Here is a 20,471-nt window from a genome sequence, read left to right as displayed (position 1 = left end):
AAGTTTTTGTTGCAAACGTTTCGTCCCCTGGCTAGGCGACATCATCAGTGCTTTGGAGCCTCCTGCGAAGCGCTTCTTTGATGTTTCTTCTGGTATTTATAGTGGTCAATCCTTGCCGCTTCCGGTTGTCAGTTTCAGCTGTCCGCTGTAGTGGTTGGTATATTGGGTCCAGGTCGATGTGTTTGTTGATGGAGTTTGTGGATGAATGCCATGCCTCTAAGAATTCCCTGGCTGTTTTCTGTCTGGCTTGCCCTATGATAGTAGTGTTGTCCCAGTTGAATTCATGTTGCTTGTTGTCTGCGTGTGTGGCTAATAGATTAATATTGTGGGGGAATGGTTTGGGTGGGATACTCTTCAGAGGGTTGGTGTGGACTGGTTGGGCTGAAGGGCCTGTTTCCGTAGAGATTCGATGATTCTATGAATCATGATGCCTTTCCTTTTGTAGACATCTTCTGGAAACAATCATGACCAAGCAAAACAGTTTTGGAATGCCAGTGTTCATCCAGGCGCACACCAGCCTTTTAAAGTTGGCATTTATAAAGGTTGCTTTTCAGATTAGAGATCTGTGACTAGTGGTGTGCCACAAAGATCAATGCTGGGTCCACTGCTTTTCATAATTTATATAAGTGATTTGGTTGTGAACATAGGAGGTATAGTTAGTAAGTTTGCAGATGACACCCAAAATTGGAGGTGTACTGGACAGCAAAGAAGGTTAACGGAATCTTGATCAGTGGGCTGAGGAATGGCAGATGTAGTTTAATTTAGATAATTGTGAAGTGTTGCATTTTGGAAAAGCAAATCAGATCAGGATTTACACACTTAATGGCAAGGTACTAGGGAGTGTTACTGAACAAAGGGACCTTGGAGTGCAGGTTCATAGTTCCTTGAAAGTGGAATCGCAGGTAGATAGGATAGTGAAGGAGATGTTTGATATGCTTTCTTTTATTGATCAGAGCACTGAAATAAGTATTGGGAAGTCATGTTGCGGCTGAACAGGACTTTGGTTCGGACACTTTTGGAATATTGTGTGCAATTCTGGTCTCCCTCCTATCGTAAGGATGTTGTGAAACTTGAAAGTGTTCACAGAAGATTTACAAGGATGTTGTCAGGGTCGGAGCATTTGAGCTAAAGGAACAGGCTGAATAGGCTAGGTCTGTTTTCCTTGGAGCATCTGAGACAGAGGGGTGATGTTATAGAGGTTTATAAAATCATGAAGGGCAGAAATAGATTAAATAGACAAGCTCTTTTCCCTGTTATAGGGGAGTCCAGAACTAGAGGGCATAGGTTTAGGGTGAGAGGGAAAAGATATATAAGGGACCTAAAGGGCAACTTTTTACCCAGAGAGTGTTGTGTGTATGGAATGAGCTGCCAGAGGAAATGGTGGAGGCTGGTACAATTACAATATTTAAAAGGCATATGGATTGGTAAATGAATAGGAAGGGTTTAGAGGGTTATGGGCCAAGGGCTGGCAAATGGGACTACATTGATTTAGGATCTCTGGTCGGCATGGACAAGTTGGACTGAAGAATCTGTTTCCATGCATCTCTCTAACTCTATGACTAGGTATACTGTCTTTCAGCTCATCTAAATTTATTCCTTCCTCCTCTATTTCTCCACCCTAGCTCAGATTCTTCACATTCTATTCATGTTTCTTCTGACCCTTTACTTTGGTTTCACAGTTTTGAAGTTTTTTGGCCCTAGCTGCCTCCTCATCACCATGGAGACACAATATCCATCTATGCTACATATCCATCTTGATTACGATAGTCTGAAGGCTCACTGCTTCTTCCTTTGGAAAATGGCTACAATGCATCAATATATAAAAAAGGAGACTGCCGAAATTTGCCCCTCTCTCCACATCTCACCACGATTGACAGACCCTAAAATATGTCTCACCCATCTCACATGTTCACCCCTTCTCCACATCCTCAGAACACCCTTTGTGCTCACTTTCCTCTACATCAATCTTTGCATACTGACCAAATGCTTAATGGCCTGGGATGGCAATTGCTCTGCCCAGAATTATAAGAAACTACAGAAGGTAGTAAGCACAGTAGTTAGCACTGTTGCCTCACAGTGCCAGGGACCTGGGTTGATTCCACCCTCGGGTGCCTGTCTGTGTGGAGTTTGCACATTCTCCCCATGTTTGTGTGGGTTTCCTCCCATAATCCAAAGTTATGCAGATCAGGTGAATTGGCCATGCTAAATTGCTCATAGTGTTAGGTGCATTAGTCAGAGGGTAATGGGTCAGGGTGGGTTACTCTTTGGAGGTTTGGTGTGGACTTGTTGGTCCAAATGGCTTGTTTCCACACTGTAGGGAAACTCATCTAACCTAATCACAGTCCAGACCATCTTGGAAGCCAATCTTCCATCCAAGGACTCCATTTACATGGTTTGCTGTTCGAGAAAGGCTGCCAACATCATCAAGGAACCATTGCACCCCAGTAATTATCTATTCCGTCAGTCAGAAGATATAGAAGCCTAAGCTCACACACCAGCAGGTTCAGGAACAGCTTCTAACTGTCTGTTATTAGACTGATGAATGGATTTTCTAGACACAAATAATACTGACCTTGCTAATGTTGCTCTCATCGAGTGCATGCTGTGTGCACTGAAAGCTGTATGCCTCTGTCAAAGTCTTTCGGATCCGTACATCCTTTCTTCCCAAGACCCTGCCTGCACTGCTCCTAAAGAAAACTTTTCGATGTACTTCGGCACAAGTAACAATGAATTTAATTGATTGTATTTGCTACGCAGGTCTCCTTTGCATTGGCAAGACAAAACATAGATTGAGCTCTGAGGAACATTTCTGCTCTGTCCATAACAATGACCTTGACCTTCCAGTTGCTTGCCATTTCAACAAACCACCTCGTTCCCATGGTAACATTTACATCCGGGGACTTGCAAGCTGGAGGAACAATATGCTATTTTCCGCTTAGGCCTTTCGGACTCAACATTGAGTTTCACAGTTGCCTTTTTCTAACTACCTTGTCCCTTGCCCCCCACCATGACTGCATCGCATTTGTACTTTATTGACTTTGCTGTCTGTAGAGCGGACCCATTTTCTATTTTTCACGCCCACTGTACACCTATTTTGTATCTAAGTCCCTCCTTCGCCAGCATCAACAATCCTATTTGTCGGTTTTTGTTCAGGGCACCCGAACAATCTGTTCCACTTGCTCCTCCAAACGCGAGGTCAACGGCATAAAAACCACCTCTTCTGAAACAGCATTGCCTCGAATTGTTTTTCTTGTGTTTGGACCTCGAGGGTCAATGCATTGCAGTCAATGCTGGGTTTGGAATGTAGCCAAACAAAACGGCAGATGCTGGAACCTTTCAGCCTCATGATTGGAGTGTGAGCGGCTGTGCTGTTCGTGGGAACTATCTATCTATCTGAAAAAGTCACATCAGGCTTGAAACTTAACTCTTGTTTCAGTCTCGGCGAAAGTGCGTACTGCAGATTTTGGAGATCAGAATCAATATTGGAGTGGTGCTGGAAAAGCACAGCAGGTCAGGCAGCATCCGAGGAGCAGGAAAATTGACATTTCCCGATGAAGGGTTTTTGCCCCAAACCTGCTGTGCTTTTCCAGCACCATTTTAATCTCGACTCGTTTCAGTCTCCACAGACACTGCTCGCCCCATTAGAGACTGTGTAGAATGATGTTCATCGCAAAAAAATAAGGAAAACTTTAATTTCCTGTTAATTAAATCTCCTCTTCTGAAATGAAAAAAAAGCCAAAAAGCTTGCACTGGGAACTACTAATTGGATTGCACTAACAATTGAATAGTTGCAAAATGTTTTCAGACATCTGGATGCCTTTTCACGCATTTTGGAGTAATGGGGAGTTAGAGTCTCACTGAATATCAGGTACGATATAGAGAGCTGGACGGGTCAGCGGTGAGCGGAAAGTGACAGCACCGGCAAACAGTGGGAAGTGGCGCTATGAGCGCAGATTGGATGTGGCACTCCTGTGCTGCCTTACGCTCAGCGCCGTGATTGGCGGATTGTGTCAATTGTTTGTAGTTTCCTGGTTACAGGGAGAATCGTTGAAGTGGTGTGAGACCGTCGGTGAATGAAACCAGTGAATTACAGCAGAATTGGAAGGTACAGCTGAGGTTTAGACAACTGATACACGTTGTGCATCGTGATATGGTAAATATCCCCCACCTGCTAGTTATGATTTCGTTCGAGGGATTCATGCTGTCACTGTGATCAAGCCAGAGACAAACGCTGGGTTCCAAAATGGCGTTGGGATATAGTCAAGCGAAATATAACACAGACCTTAAATCAACTTGTTATTCTTCCGACCCCAAGACTGACCTTGGACGCAGGTCTCGAAAGCAATAGTTAAGAAGCAAATGCGACTGAATTCAGAAAATAGCACTTAGTTAAAGTTCTACTTTAGGACTTCGTGAGAAATAATAGGTTTTAAAGTGTTGCCATGAATAGATATTTTCTCAAAAGTTGCCCGTTAGGAATGCATGACGTGCCCTTGAATTTAAAGAGCCTGTTCTAAATAACCGCTTTGCTCTTGGGTTTGTATTTAAAAAGCAACGTAAGTTTACTTCGACACTTATCCACTGGAAATTCTGAAAGAAAGTGTCTCACATGTGCACAGATTGGAGTTATAGAGACGTACAACATGGAAACAGACCCTTTGGTCCAACTCATCCGTGCTGACCAGATATCCCAAATCAATCTAGTTCCATTTGCCAGCACCTGGCCCATATTCCTCTAACCCTTCCTATTCATACATCCATCTAGATGTCTTTTAATTGTTGCAATTGTACCAGTCTCCACCACTTCCTGTGGCAGCCCTTTCAATACACACACCATCCACTGCTTGAAAAAGTTCCCCATAGGTCCCTTTTAAAATTTTCCTCTCTCACCCTAAACCATTGCCATTTAGTTCTGGACTGTTCCACCCCAGGGATAAGACCTTGTCTATTTATCCCATCTGTATCCCTCATGATTTTATAAAGCTCAATGAGCTCACCTCTATATTCATTATTCATAAAAGATTGAATGGCTTTTAATCTTTCATTTTATCAATTTTTCAATGTTTCTGGTCAGACAGGAGTTGCCAGAGGACAGGAGGATAGCTCTGACAGAGGGAGGTCATTTTTGACAACTCTGGTGAAATGTTTTGGCATGATGACCAAGTTCAAAGTTTGTGAGAAGATTTGTAGCTCGGGTGCTCGTTGTTGTGGTTCTGTTTGCCGAGCTGGGAGTTTTTGTTGCAAACGTTTCGTCCCCTTTCTAGGTGACATCTTCAGTGCTTGGGAGCCTCCTGTGAAACGCTTCTGTGCTGTTTCCTCTGGCATTTATACTGGTTTGAATCTGCCGCTTCCGGTTGTCAGTTGCTGTCCACTGCAGTGGCTGGTATATAGGGTCTAGGTCGATGTGTCTGTTAGAATTTGTGGATGAGTACCATGCCCCTAGGAATTCGCTGGCTGTTCTCTGTTTGGCCTGCCCTATAATAGTGGTGTTGTCCCAATCGAATTTGTGTTGTTTGTCATCTGAGTGTATGGCTACTAGGGATAGCTGGTCGTGTCGTTTCGTGGCTAGTTGGTGTTCATGGATGCGGGTTGTTAGCGTCTTCCTGTTTGTCCTATGTAGTGTTTTGTGCAGTCCTTGCATGGGATTTTGTACACTACGTTGGTTTTGCTCATGTTGGGCATCGGGTCCTTTGTCTTGGTGAGTTGTTGTCTGAGAGTGGCTGTTGGTTTGTGTGCTGTTATGAGTCCTAGTGGTCGCAGCAGTCTGGCTGTCAGTTCAGAAATGCTCCTGATGTATGGGACCAATGAAATGAGGACATGCCACAGCCCAAAGGACTGGCCACACTCCCATACATCAGGAGCATTTCTGAACTGACAGCCAGCCTGCTGCGACCGCTAGGACTCATAACAGCACACAAACCAACAGCCACTCTCAGACAACAACTCACCAGGACAAAGGACCCGATACCCAACATGAGCAAAACCAACGTAGTGTACAAAATCCCATGCAAGGACTGCACAAAACACTACATAGGACAAACAGGAAGACGCTAACAACCCACATCCATGAACACCAACTAGCCACGAAACGACACGACCAGCTATCCCTAGTAGCCATACACTCAGATGACAAACAACACAAATTCGATTGGGACAACACCACTATTATAGGGCAGGCCAAACAGAGAACAGCCAGGGAATTCCTAGAGGCATGGCACTCATCCACAAATTCTATCAACAGACACATCGATCTAGACCCTATATACCGGCCACTGCAGTAGACATCAACTGACAACCGGAAGTGGCAGATTCAAACCAATATAAATGCCAGAGGAATCAGCATAGAAGTGCTTCACAGGAGGCTCCCAAGCACTGAAGATGTCACCTCGAAAGGGGACGAAACATTTGCAACAAAAACTCCTAGCTCGGCGAACAGAACCACAACAATGATGACCAAGTGTTTCCCTGAGGATAGGGTAGTTGACATAGTTTATATGGATTTCAGCAAGATGGCCACATGAAAACTGATAGAGGAGGTAAAAGCTCACAGGATCCAGGGTAACTTAGCAGATGGGATCTAAAATTGTCTTAGTGAAACTGGAGACAGAAAGCAGTGGTAGAAGGCTGAAGATAATGAGAAATGCAGATGTTGGAAAGTCACACTGGAAAAAGAGTTGGCTGGCAAACACATAATAGTTGAGAGTGGGGTGCTGGAAAAGCACAGCAGGTCACGCAGCATCCGAGGAGCAGAAAAATTGATGTTTTGGGAAAGAGTCCCTCATCAGGGATAAGGCTTGTGAGCCGAGGTGGTGGAGAGATAAATGAGGAGGTGTGGGACTAGGGGAAGGTAGCTCAGAGTGCGATAGGTAGATGGAGGTGGGGGTAATGGTGATAGGTCAGAGAAGAGGGTGGGGCAGATATGTAGGAATGAAGATGGACAGGTAGGACAGGTTATGAGGATGGTGCCGAGTTGGAAGGTTGGAACTGGTATAAGGCGGGGGGGAGACGGGAAATGAAACTGGTGAAGTTCCCATTAATCCCATGTGGTTGGAGAGTTCCAAGGCAGAGGATGAAGCGTTCTTCCTCCAGATGTTGGTTGATAAGGGTGTGGCGATGGAGGAGACCCAGAACCTGCATGACCACAGCAGAGTGGGAGGGGAGTTGAAGGGTTCGGCCGTAAGGCTTTGGGGTTGGTTGGTGTGGGCATCCGGGAGATTTTCTCTGATACGCTGTGCGAGTAGGCATCTTCTTAATGTAGAGGAGACTGCATCGGGAGCAACGGATACAGTAAATGGCATGTTTGGAAGTTCAGGTAAAACTCTGATGAATTTACAAAGGCTGCTTTTGGGGCCTTGATTGGATGTGAGGGGGGAGGTATGGGTGCTGGTTTGGCAATTCCTGCGGTGGCAGGGGAAGGTGCCAGAAGGGGATGTGGACCTGACAAGAGAGTTGTGGACGGAATGGTCTTTACGGAAAGCAGATAGGGGTGGGGAGGGAAATATATCTCCGATGGTGGGGTCCGTTTGTAGCTGCAGGAATGGCGGAGGATGATGCGATGTATGGCGGAAATGGTATGTGAATGATGCAATGTATAACATCACAGATGGAATACAGCACGTCAAGCAGTGTCAGAGGAGAAGGGCTGTCGAAGGTTCCAACCTGAAACACTCATCAGGACTGGACCTGCATAACTGGAGCCTGGTGTGCAATGGCGAACCTCAGTGACCATTGCCAATTCTGTTATTGTTTGTGATATTAATAAATGATGTGGATGAGAGAGTATGAATAATGTTAAATCAGCTTGCAAGTGACACAAGGGTTGACTGGGTGATTGACAATGAGGAGGAAGGTGTTAGGTTATAGGAAGATATAAACAGATGGCAGATGGGAAGATTAGTGGCAGATGGAATGTAATCCTGATAAATTTGAGGTGATGCACTTTGGAAAAAGGAACAATGTAAAAGATTACTCAATGAATGGCAAGACAGTAGGAAGTTAAGAAGAATAGAGTGTTCTTGGGGTGCTTGTCCACAAATCCCTGAAGGTGGCAGGACAGGTTAATAGATTAGTTCAGAAGGCATATTGCATGCAGTATAATGAGTGGGAAGTCATGTTAGTGCTGTACAAAACTTTGGTTAGGCCACAGCTGAAGGACTGTGTGCAGTTCTGGTCACCACATTATAGACAGGATGTGATTGCACTGGAGAGGGTGCAAAGGAGATTCACCAGAATGTTGCCTGGGGTGAAGCATTCCTCCTATGAAGAAAGGTTGGATAGGCTTGGGTTGTTTTCTTTGGATAGAGAAGGTTGTGGGGTGGGCTGACTTGATGAAGAAGTACAAGATTGAGGACAGAGTGGATAGAAAACAGCTGATCCCCTTGATTGAAGGGTCAGTAATAAATGGCACATTTTTAAGGCAGAAGATTTAGAGGGTATCTGAGGAAAAATGTTTTCACCTGTTATGTGTTAGGGGTCTGTAATGCACTGCGTTGGAGTGTAGTTGAGGCAGATAACTTTGCATCCTTTAAAGTACTTGGATGTGTATTTGAAATGTTATAACATTCAAGTTTCTAGACCTAGTGCTGGAAAAGTGGGCTAGTATAGATCTAATGTTATTTTGGAAATACAGACTCAATGGGCTGAAAGGCCTCTTCTCTATTGTGTTGTCTATAAATGCTGAAATTCTGAATAAACTTTCAACAGAATTCACTCATACCTATATACTCGAAATCAAACTGACATCAATTTTTTGTCTCGCATTGCAAAATCCAAGATGCCCTTATTTTTGCTTCTCAAGCTATCACTAGGCTTTATCAGATAATATTACCCATACCAGGTATTTTTGGTTTGCACGTTCACTTATTGCCAAGTTTTTAACCAAATTGGCTCCATGTTATGCATCAAACAGGCATTCAAGTGTTGAAAGTTTTCTACCTGGTTTGGCTGAACGCAAACAATTCATACATACATACAGACAATACAGTTGTATAATCCTTCAATGACATTGTTGATTAATCTTTAGAAAGTTGCTGGATCATTTTCATTGTGAATGGCATGATTTTACATTGATAAAGTTCATCCAAAGTTATAAAATAAGATATTTCTTTGATTGTATGGGTAATGGGACTTGCCAATATTCCTTTAATATATCAACCTAAATAATAAACCTTGCTGATCCTCTTTCAGGAACGTAAAGCGTATTACCAACCACACAAATATGAAACATTTATGTAAAATAAACATGGAGATTAGTGGAATCTAAAAACAAAAGTCTCAAATAGCTTTCTAATTATTTCTCATCTAATTAGTCCAGCATTGGCTGGGCTTAACCTGCCGTGACATTCTTATTTTTACTCAATGGTGACCAGTTCTTGCAATGGCTAGAAAGAACATCCTACCACCCCTCTCCCTAACCAAGTCAAACAAAACAAATTATTTCCATAGGCCATGTTCTACGGACATAATTTGCTTTGTTTTACTTGGTTAGGGAGAGGGGTGGTAGGAAGTATGCTGCAAACTATAATTGTGTAATAGAAATTCAAAGCAAAATGCTACTGTGATTGCCAGTAGAAAATGTGTGGTTGGCAGTAATATTCTAACATGACTGACACACCTTAGCAAGTGCTTAAAATTGTTTGTGGGAAACCACTTGTTACTGAAATCACAAGTTCTTAATTCACTTGCTTGAAATATTCTTGAGCAATATATCACCAAGTGCATCTAAAGAATAAAACAGCCAAATATTTAAATAAGCTAAAATACTTCCCATAACTCTCATTTTAATAATCAGGGGCATTAGTATAGAACAGCCCTAGTGCCAGAGTGCAGGATATCCTGGAGACAGTGCAGCAGAATATTCTCAAAAGGGAATGGGTTCAGCAGGAGATCATTGTACATATTGGAACTAATAACATAGGAAGGGAAAAGGGTAAGATTTTGATGGCAGAATATAGGAAATTAGGCAGGAATTCAAAATGGAGATCCTTGAGGGTAATAATATCTGAAATACTCCCTGTGCTAGAGCTAGTGAGAATAGGAATAGGAGGATGGAGCAAATGAATGTACGGCTGAGGAGCTGGTGCAGGGGAGAAGATTTAACATTTTTGGATCATTGGAATCACTTCTGGAGTAGAAGTGACCTGTGCAGGAAGAACAGATTGCACCCGAACTGGAAGAAGACAAATATACTGGCAGGGAGATTTGCTAGTGCTGCTCAGGAGGATTTAACTTAGTAAGGTGGCTGGTTTGGGGGTTGGGGGTGGGGGGGAAGTGTTGGGAAAGTGGTGCGTGGGCCTCAGGAAGATAGAAATTAGTCTGAGGCAGGTACAGATGGGCAAGGGTGCAAATCAATCAGTCAGGGCAGTGAATGAGTACGACTGTTTAAATTAAGCTGCATTTATTTCAAGCAAGATTAACACATGCCATGGTTAAGAACATTGGACTGCACCAGCATAGCTATTATAGAGACTAATGATCTAGGAAGGGAAAAGGGTGAGATTTTGACGGCAGAATATAGGAAGATAGGCAGGAATTCAAAATGGAGGTCCTTGAGGTTAATAATATCTGGAATACTCCCTGTGCTATGAGCTAGTGAGAATAGGAATAGTAGGATGGAGCAAATGAATGAGCTCAGAGATGGACAGGATTGGCATCTTTATGTTCCAGGATATAAATGGTATAGGAAGAATAGAAAGGGGGGAGGCAAGAGAGGAGGAGGAGTGGCGTTTTTGGTAAGAGGTAACACCACGAATATCCTTAGGAAGGATTTTCTGGCAGTACAACCAGAGAAGTTATTTAAGTGGAACTGAGAAATAAGAAAGGGGTAATCATTTTATTTAGCATTGTACTGTAGACTCCACCAACAGTCAGCGGGAAATTAAGAAATAAATTTGTAGCAATAATAGGGTGATTATGGTAGGGGATTTTAACTTTCCAAACATGGACTGAGATTGCTATAATGGTAAGGATTTAGATGGAGAGAAATTTGTTGAGTGTGCACAAGACAATTTTATGATTCAGTATGTGGCTGTACCTACTAAAAGGAATCAATTTAGCTCAGTTGGCTGGATTGTTGATTTGCAGAGCATTGTGATGCTAACAGCGTGGGTTCAATTCCTATCACCAGGTTGAGGTTGCCATAAAAGACTCTCCTTCTTAACCTCTTCCCTCTCCTGAGGACTGGTGGCCCTCAGGTTAAATCACCATCAGTCACTTCTTCTGTGGGGTTTGCACATTTTCCCCATGTTTGTATGCATTTCCTTCAGGTGCTCCGGTTTCCTTGTACAATCCAAAGATATGCAGCCTAGGTGAATTGGCCATGCTAATTACCCATTGTGTTCAGGGATGTTTAGTTAGGTACATTTTTCTGGGGTAAAAATAGAGTAACAGGGTAGGGGAATGGGTTTGGGTGGGATACTCTTTGGAGGGTCGGTTTGGACTTGTTGGGCTGAAGGGCCTGTTTCCACGCTAAAAGCATTCTATGATTCTCTTCAATGAGAGAGCAGCCAATATTCTGCGCCAAGACTATGGCGACACAAGAAAAACAGTACCTACAAGAGGAGATGCAAAACTTGACCTACTCTTGGGAAATAATGCAGGGCAGCTGATTGAGGTGTCAGTGGGGGAGTGCTTTGGGGCAAGTGACCATAATTCTATTAGTTTTAAAATAATGGTGGGAAAGGATAGTATCTAGAATTGAAATTCTAAATCAGAGGAAGGCCAATTTTGATGGTATTAAGTCAGAACTTTCAAAAGTTGATGGGGGGTAGATATTCGCAGGTAATGGAATGGCTGAAAAATGCGATAACAAGAGTCCAGAGACAGAATATTTTTGTTAGTGTGAAAAGCAAGGCTGGTAGACGTAGGGAATGCTGGATGACTAGAGAAAATGAGGTTTTGGTTAAGAAAAATAAGGAAGTATATGTCAGGTATAGACAGCAGGGAGCGAGTGAATCCTTAGAAGAGTATAAAGGCAGTAGGAATATACTTTAGAGGGAAGTCAGGAGGGCAAAAAGGGGACATGAGATAGCTTTGGCAAATAGAGTTAAGGAAAATACAAAGAGATTTTATAAATTCATGAAGCACAAGAGAGTAATTCAGGAGAGAATAGGAGCCCTCAAAGATTAGCAAGGCAGCCTATATGTGGATCTGTAGGAAATGGAGGAGAAACTTAAAGAGTATTGTGCATCAGTGTTTACTGTGATGAAGGATGTGGAAGATATAAAATATGGAGACACAGATGGTGACATCTTGAAAATTGTCCATATTACAGAGGACGGGGTGCTCGATGTCTTAAGACACATAAAGATAGATAAATCCATGACTCTTGGATCAGGTGTAGTCTCCAACTCTGTGGGAAACTAGGGAAGTGATTGCTGGGCCCCTCTCTGAGATATTTGTGTCATCAATAGTCACAGATGAGGTGCCAGAAGACTCAAGGTTGTCTAACGTGGTGCCACTATTTGAGAAAGGTGGTAAGTAAAAGCCAGGGAAGGCCGGTCAGGCTGGCATCGGTGGTGGGCAAGTTGTTGGAGGGAATCCTGAGGGACAGGATTTCCATGTTGGAAAAGCAAGGACTGATTTAAAGATAGTCAACATGGTTTTGTGTGTGGGAAATCATGTTTCACTGATTTGATTGAGTATTTTGAAGAAATAATGAAGAAGATTGATGAGGGCTAGAGAGGGATATGATCTGTATGGACTTCACTAAGATGTTCAACAAGGTGCTTCATGGTGAACAGGTTAGGTCATGTGGAATACAAGGAGACCTAGGATTTTGAATACAGAACCGGTTCAAAGGAGAAGACAGAGGGTGGAGGTGAAGGCCAATGACCAATGGTGTAGTTAGTAAGTTTTCAGATGACACCAAAATTGGAGGTGTAGTGGACAATGAAGGTTACATCAGAGTACAATGGGATCTTGATCAGTTAGGCCAAAGAGCTGAGGATTAGCACATGGAATTCAATTTAGATAAATATGAAGTGCTGCATTTGGAAAATGTAAATCAGAGCAGGACTTATACACTTAATGGTAAGGTCCTAGAGAGTGTTGCTGAACAAAGTAATCTTGGAGTGCAGGTTCATAGTTCCTTGAAAGTGGAGTGGCAGGTAGGTAGGATATTGAAGAAAACATTTCGTATGTTTTCCTTTATTGGTACGAGTTGGGAGGCCATGTTGCAGCTGAAGAGGATATTGGTTAGGCTACGTTTGGAATACTGTATTCACAGATAGAACATAGAACAACACAGCACAATTCGGCACATGATGTTGTGCCAAACATTTGTCCTAGCTGAAGCACCTATCCATTTACCTATCCAATTGCCGCTTAAAGGTCACTAATGATTCTGACTCTGCCACTCCCACAGGCAGCGCATTCCATGCCCACAATCTCTGGGTAAAGAACCTATCCCTGACATCCCCCCTACCTTCCACCCTTCACCTTAAATTTATGTCCCTTTGTAACACTTTGTTGTACCCGGGGAAAACGTCTCTGACTGTCTACTCTATCTATTCCCCTGATCATCTAATAAACCTTTATCAAGCCACCCCTCATCATTCCAATAAGGAAAGGCTTAACCTATCCTCATCCTGGTAAATCTCCTCTGCACCATCTTCAAAGCTTCCACATCTTTCCTAAAGTGAAGTGACCAGAACTGCACACAGTACTCCAAATGTGGCCTTACCAAGGTCCGTACAGCAGCAACATCACCTCACGACTCTTGAATTCAATCCCTCTGCTAATGAACGCTAATATACCATAGGCCTTCTTACAAGCTCTATTCCTGATTGATTGATTCCTGATGAAGGGCTCTGGCCCGAAACATCGAATTTCCTGTTCCTTGGATGCTGCCTGACCTGCTGTGCTTTAACCAGCAACACATTTTCAGCTCTGATCTCCAGCATCTGCAGACCTCACTTTTTACTACAAGCTCTAAGCACCTGAGTGGTAACTTTCAAAGAGTTATGAACATAGACCTCAAGATCCCTCTGCTCCTCCACCTTACTAAGAACCCTACCGTTAACCCTGTATTTTGCATTCTTATTTGTCCTTCCAAAATGGACAACCTCACACTTAACAGTGTTTAACTCCATCTACCACTCTTCAGCCCAGCTCTGCATCATATCTAAGTCCCTTTGCAACCAACAACAGCCCTCCTCACTGTCCACAACTCCACCAACCTTTGTATCGTCTGCAAATTTACTGACCCACCCTTCGACTCCCTCTTCCATGGCATTAATAAAAATTACAAACAGCAGAGGACCCAGAACTGATCCCTGCGGAACTCCACTTGTAACTGGGCTCCAGGCTGAATATTTACCGTCTATCACCACTCTCTGACTTGGACCGGTTAGCCAATTCTCTATCCAACTGGCCAAATTTCCCACGATCCCATGCCTCCTGACTTTCCGCATAAGCCTACCATCGGGAACCTTATCAAATGCCTTATTAAAATCCATGTACGCTCCATCCACTGCTCTACCCTCATCCACATGCTTGGTCACCTCCTCAAAGAATTCAATAAGACTTGTAAGGCAAGACCTACCCCTCACAAATCCGTGCTGGCTGTCCCTAATCAAGGAGTGTCTTTCCAGATACTCAAAAATCCTATCCCTCAGTACCCTTTCCATTACTTTGCCTACCACCGAAGTAAGATTAACTGGCCTGTAATTCCCGGGGTTATCCCTATTCACTTTTTTGAACAGTGGCACAACATTCGCCACTCTCCAGTCCCCTGGTACCACCCCCGTTGACAGTGAAGACGAAAAGATCATTGCCAACGGCTCTGCAATTTCCTCTCTTGCTCCCCACATAATCCTAGGATATATCCCGACAGGCCCAGAGGACTTGTCTATCCTCAAGTTTTCAAAATGCCCAACACATCTTCCTTCTTCACAAGTATCTCCTCTAGCTTACCAGTCCGTTTCATACTCTCCTCTTCAACAATACGGTCCCTCTCATTTGTAAATACTGAAGAAAAGTACTCATTGAAGACCTCTCCTATCTCTTCCAACTCAATACACAGTTTCCCACTACTGTCCTTGATCGGACATACCCTCGTTCTCGTCATTTCTTACATACACATAAAAGGCCTTGGGGTTATCCTTGATCCTACCTGCCAAAGATTTTTCATGCCCTCTTTTAGCTCTCCTAATCCCTTTCTTCAACTCCCTCCTGGCTATCCTGTATCTCTAACGCTCTGTCTGAACCTTGTTTCCTCAACCTTATTGTAAGCCTCCTTCTTCCTCTTTACTAGACATTCAACCTCCCTCGTCAACCAAGGTTTCCTCATAAGACCATCTCTTTCCTGCCTGACAGGTACATACATATCAAGGACATGTCGTATCTGTTCCTTGAAAATGTTCCACATTTCAACAACATCCTTCCCTGACAGCCTATGCTCCCAACTTATGTTCCTCAGATCCTGTCTTGCAGCATCGTATTTACCCTTCCCCCATTTGTAAAGCCTACCCTGTTGCATGCACCTATCTCTCTCCATAACCAAGGTGAAAGTCACAGAATTGTGGTCACCATCACCAAAATGTTCACCCACTAACAAGCTCATCACTTGTCCTGGTTCGTTACCAAGTACCAAATCTAATATGGCCTCCCCTCTGGTCGGACAATCCACATACTGAGTTAGAAAAGCTTCCTGAACACACTGCAGACGATACGAAGGTTGGTGGAGTTGTGGATAGTGAGGAGGGCTGTTGTCAGTTGCAAAGGGACTTAGATATGATGCAGAGCTGGGCTGAAGAGTGGCAGATGGAGTTAAACACTGTTAAGTGTGAGGTTGTCCATTTTGGAAGGACAAATAAGAATGCAGAATACAGGGTTAACGGTAGGGTTCTTAGTAAGGTGGAGGAGCAGAGGGATCTTGAGGTCTATGTTCATAACTCTTTGAAAGTTACCACTCAGGTGCTTAGAGCTTGTAGTAAAAAGTGAGGTCTGCCCTGTCCAATCTACTTGATCTAAAGAGCTTCCAATCAATATTTGGGAAGTTGAAATCGCCCATGACTACTACCCTGTGGCTTCTGCACCTTTCCAAAATCTGTTTCCCAATCTGTTTCTCCACATCTCTGCTGCTATTGGGGGGCCTATAGTAAACACCCAACAAGGTGGCTGCTCCTTTCCTATTTCTGACTTCAGCCCATACTACCTCCAAAGGCAGATCCTCCTTGAACTGCCTTTCTGCAGCCATTATACCATTTCTAATTAGCAACACCACCCCCCCTCCTTTTTTACCACCCTCCCTAATCTTACTGAAACATCTGTAACCAGGAACCTCCAACAACCATTCCTGTCCCTCATCTATCCACGTTTCCGTGATGGCCACAACATCATAGTCCCAGGTACCGATCCACGCCTTAAGTTCACACACCTTATTTCTGATACACCTTGCGTTGAAGTATACACACTTGAACCCATCTCTGTGTCCACAAGTATTCCCTGTCAGTGCTACCTTCTCCACAGCCTCCCTACATTCTTGGACATCTTGAAAAACAGCTAACCTACTTGCTGGACTACAAGTCTGGATCCCATCTCCCTGCCAAATTAGTTTAAACCCCCCCCGAAGAGTGCTAGCAAACCTACCTCCCAGGATATTGGTGCCCTTCTGGTTCAGGTGCAACCCATCCTGCTTGTACAGGTCCCACCTTCCCCAGAATGTAGTACAATTGTCGAAATACCTGAAGCCCTCCCTCCTACACAATCCTTGCAGCCACGTGTTCAACTGCACTCCCTCCCTATTCCAACAAACCATCCGAGAGTCTCGCCCATGTCCACAGAACCGCCTGTCTGTCTCTCCAACTATAGAGTCTCCTATAACTAGCACTCTCCTCCTCTCTCCCTTTCCCTTCTGAGCCTCAGAGCCAGACCTCGTGCCAGAGACTGCAGCTTACCCCTGCTAGGCCGTTTCTCACCCCCCCCCCCCCCCCCCCCCCCCAACAGTATCCAAAGAAGTATACTTATTGTTGAGGGGAACGACCACAGGGGATCCCTGCACTGCCTGCTTCCTCCCCTTCCCACCTTACCCAGCTACCTCTGTTCTCCGGGGGAGCTATGTCCCTGTAGCTTCTATCTATCATCCTCTCAGCCTCTCGAATAATTCTCAGTTCATCCAACTCCAGCTCCAGTTCCCTAGCGCAGTCTGTGAGGAGCTGGAGCTGGCTGCACTTCCTGCAGATGAAGTCGGCAGGAGCATCGGTGGTCACCTCTACCTCAAACATCTTGCAGGAGACGCATTCCACTGCCTGCGCTGCCATCACAACACTTAGTCTCTAAAACAAGAACACTAAGTAGCTTACCTGTTCAGCCGGTAGCTTACTGTTCAGTTCTGGTCTCGATCCTATTGGAAGAATGTTGTGAAATCTGAAAGAGTTTGGAGGAGATTTACAAGGATGTTGCCAGGGTTGGAGGGTTTGAGCTATAGGGAGAGTCTGAATAAACTGGAGCTGTTTTTTCTGCAGTGTCACAGGCTATGGGGTGACTTTGTAATGGTTTATAAAATCATGAGTAGCATGTGTTATGAAGTTGAAGACGTATACCACACCTTGAAGAGAGAGTGAATGCTGTTTTGCACTGAGAGCTGACAATCACTTGCAATATGACTAACTAGCAGTCTCAGTTTCAATTTTCCAGTAAACTCTATGTAACATTTGGCTGTGAAACAGATTGCTGAATTGGTTGCAATTTGACAACAATTCAAATTTAACCAATCAGTTTAAATTATGAACCAGGATACTGAAACCCAATTGATTTTGAATTTATTGTTTTGCCAACATTGGATCAATGAGATGATCTGATGTTTGGGATGTAAAAAAGAAGCGGGCATTTTGAAAGTCAGACAGAGTAACTGTCATCGAGAGATTAGCTGCCATTCAGACAGATTACCATTCAAAAACACTCTCTATCAAAGGTACCTTTTTCATATACAACATCTTTGCAGTATAAGACTTAAGACAACCCACGGAGATCTTCACCCGAATGAAGGAGGACACTGGAGATGACAGCCACTGTGTGGTGTTGAAATTAAATTGATGTAATTTTAACACAGGTTTTTATTGGAACAGTATATTGTTATAGAATTGGAGGTAAATAACAAGCAGTTTTTAGAAAAGGTGATTTAGGATTGTAAATAGTTGTTTAATGTCCACTTTTTTAGTTAAGGAATACATTGATATTATTTTCTTTAAATAGTGGAAATTGGGTGTTTTCTGTCACTCATATTTTAATAGATTATGAGGTGAGCTTTTCTGGGTATTTGGTTTAATTAGCAGAAGGCTTCTCCACCATGCGTAACAGTTTGGGAGCTTGAGTCTGTGAATTATATTGGTTTAGATAGGTCCAGTCTGAGATTTGGGCAGATTTGAATAGATTTGGGTATGAAAGCAGATTTAAACACTTGCTGATTAGTGTCCTAGATCTTGAAATAAAATGTAGATGAGACAATTTGTTTTACTTTGGTTACATGTGTTTGGTTAAATGACAAGTGAGAGAATTGGCTCTTAAAATTGCTAAAGAGATTCTGGGGTTTGAAGATGATTCCCAAATTTGCCAAGAAAGTTTAGAAAGGCAAAGGAAGGCCAGACTTTTAGAATTAGCAAATAAGTTAGAATTGGGTCTAAGCAGGGACAAAAGGAAACTAAAGTTGTAAGGGAGTTAGTCAAGCACTTAGTTGTGTCAGAGAAACAGACAAGTGCAGTAGAGTGAGAAAAACTTGAATTACAATTGAGGAAAATGGAGTAAGAAGATAAAGGGAAAGAGGTTTACAAAATTATGAGGGGCATGGATAGGGTAAATTGGCAAAGTCTTTTCCCTGGGGTTGGGGAATCCAGAACTAGAGGGCATAGGTTTAGGGTGAGAGGGGAAAGATATAAAAGAGACCTAAGCGGCAACGTTTTCACACAGAGGGTGGTATGTGTATGGAATGAGCTACCAGAGGAAGTGGTGGAGGCTGATACAATTGCAACATTTAAAAGGCATTTGGATGCGTATATGAATAGGAGGGGTTTGGAGGGATATGGACCGGGTGCTGGCAGGTGGGACTTGATTGGGTTGGGATATCTGGCCGGCATGGACGGGTTGGACCGAAGGGTCTGTTTCCGTGCTGTACATCTCTATGATCATGAGAAGAGAGAGAGAGAGAAAGAGGAAAAGAGAGAGAAGGTTCTTAGCTGAGCAAAGGGAGAGATAGAAAGGTGAGAGAATTTGAACTTTAGAAGTTGTGAATTCATTAGGAAGTCAAGTTAACAGGATGGAGGTGAAGAGATGAATGTAGTGATATATACACATATGTTAAAACACTGCCACATTTTGATGAGAAAGATGTCAAAGCCCTTTTTTTAATTTGAAAAATTGGCTAGGCAGAAGGTGTGGTCCGAGGAATTGTGGGCAATGCTAGTTCAGACTAAACTGGTAGGCAGAGCTTGTAAGGTATTTGCAGCACCATCAGCTGAGGGGTCAAAGGATTATGCAGATGTAAAAAAAGGCCATTTTGAGTGTTTGTGAATTGGTACCAGAAGCGTATGGACAGCAGTTCAGAAACATAGAGAAGGAACCAGGTCAGACTTATGTTGAGTTTGAAAGAATTAAACATAGTCACTTTGATAGATGGGTGTGGGCCTTAAAAATAGATAAGACATATGAGGCTCAAAGAGAGGTTGTTCTGCTGGAGGAGTTTAAAAACTCACTTCCAGAGATGATAAGAATTCATGTGGATGAACAGAAATTTCAAGAAGTGGCAGAGATGGCAGATGAATATACATTAGTGCATAAGACAAAGTTTAGCTTCCAGCAAAAATTTTATCTTGTGAGGGATAGAAATTGAGAGAAGGGGATATCCTACAGCACACAAAAAAGAGAGACAGGCGGCACAGTGGCTCAGTGGTTAGCACTGCTGCCTCACAGCACCAGAGACCCGGGATCAATTCCCGTCTCAGGTGGCTGACTGTGTGGAGTTTGCACATTCTCCCCCTGTCTGCATGGGTTTTCTCCGGGTGCTCCCACAGTCGAAAAATGTGCAGGTTAGGTGAATTGGCCATGCTAGTGTAGTGTTAGGTGAAAGGGTAAATGTAGGGGAATGGGTTGCCCTTCGGAGGGTCAGTATGGACTTGTTGGGCCGAAGGGCCTGTTTCCACACTGTAAGTAATCTAATCTAAAAAAAAGCACACTGGTAATAGTTGAATATAGGTTTAAAAAGAAGCCCAAGAGGCTGAAAGGCCTCAGGTTTTTCCACTGTGGTAAAGTGGAATATGTAAAGTCACAGTGCTGGTCATTAAAGAAAGGTCCTGTCAGAATTGATGCTGCAAAAGAGGCTAAGCCAGTGGCATGAGTGAAAGTTGTAAAGGAAACCCCAACGAAAGCCGAGGAGCTGCACGAGAGTGCACAGCCGAGGCACGGACAAGGTATGGAGTTAGTGCCTGATCTCTATGAAGTATTTGCCCTGGGTAAAGTTTACTCAGAAAGAATGGGGG

General features: G+C 43.5%; 1 protein-coding gene across 6 annotated transcripts in view; it reads left to right on the top strand.

Moving 5' to 3' along the window:
* The first annotated feature begins 4,037 nt into the window (after positions 1-4,037).
* Positions 4,038-20,471, top strand: part of LOC132833266 (microtubule-associated protein 9-like) — a 207,597-nt gene continuing 191,163 nt past the window's right edge. For 4 of the 6 annotated variants that reach the window (XM_060851425.1, XM_060851421.1, XM_060851427.1 and 1 more), the window contains exon 1: positions 4,044-4,153. In XM_060851425.1, coding sequence (XP_060707408.1) covers positions 4,151-4,153 — 3 coding nt within the window. In that variant the 5' untranslated portion in view covers positions 4,044-4,150. Of the gene's footprint in view, positions 4,154-20,471 lie in introns of all 6 variants that reach the window. The other 2 variants (XM_060851426.1, XM_060851422.1) reach the window with 2 other exon arrangements.

The sequence above is a fragment of the Hemiscyllium ocellatum genome, chromosome 36, assembly GCF_020745735.1.
Source record: "Hemiscyllium ocellatum isolate sHemOce1 chromosome 36, sHemOce1.pat.X.cur, whole genome shotgun sequence".
Classification (NCBI taxonomy): Eukaryota; Metazoa; Chordata; class Chondrichthyes; order Orectolobiformes; family Hemiscylliidae; genus Hemiscyllium; species Hemiscyllium ocellatum.
This window is presented reverse-complemented; position numbering and strand designations above follow the sequence as displayed.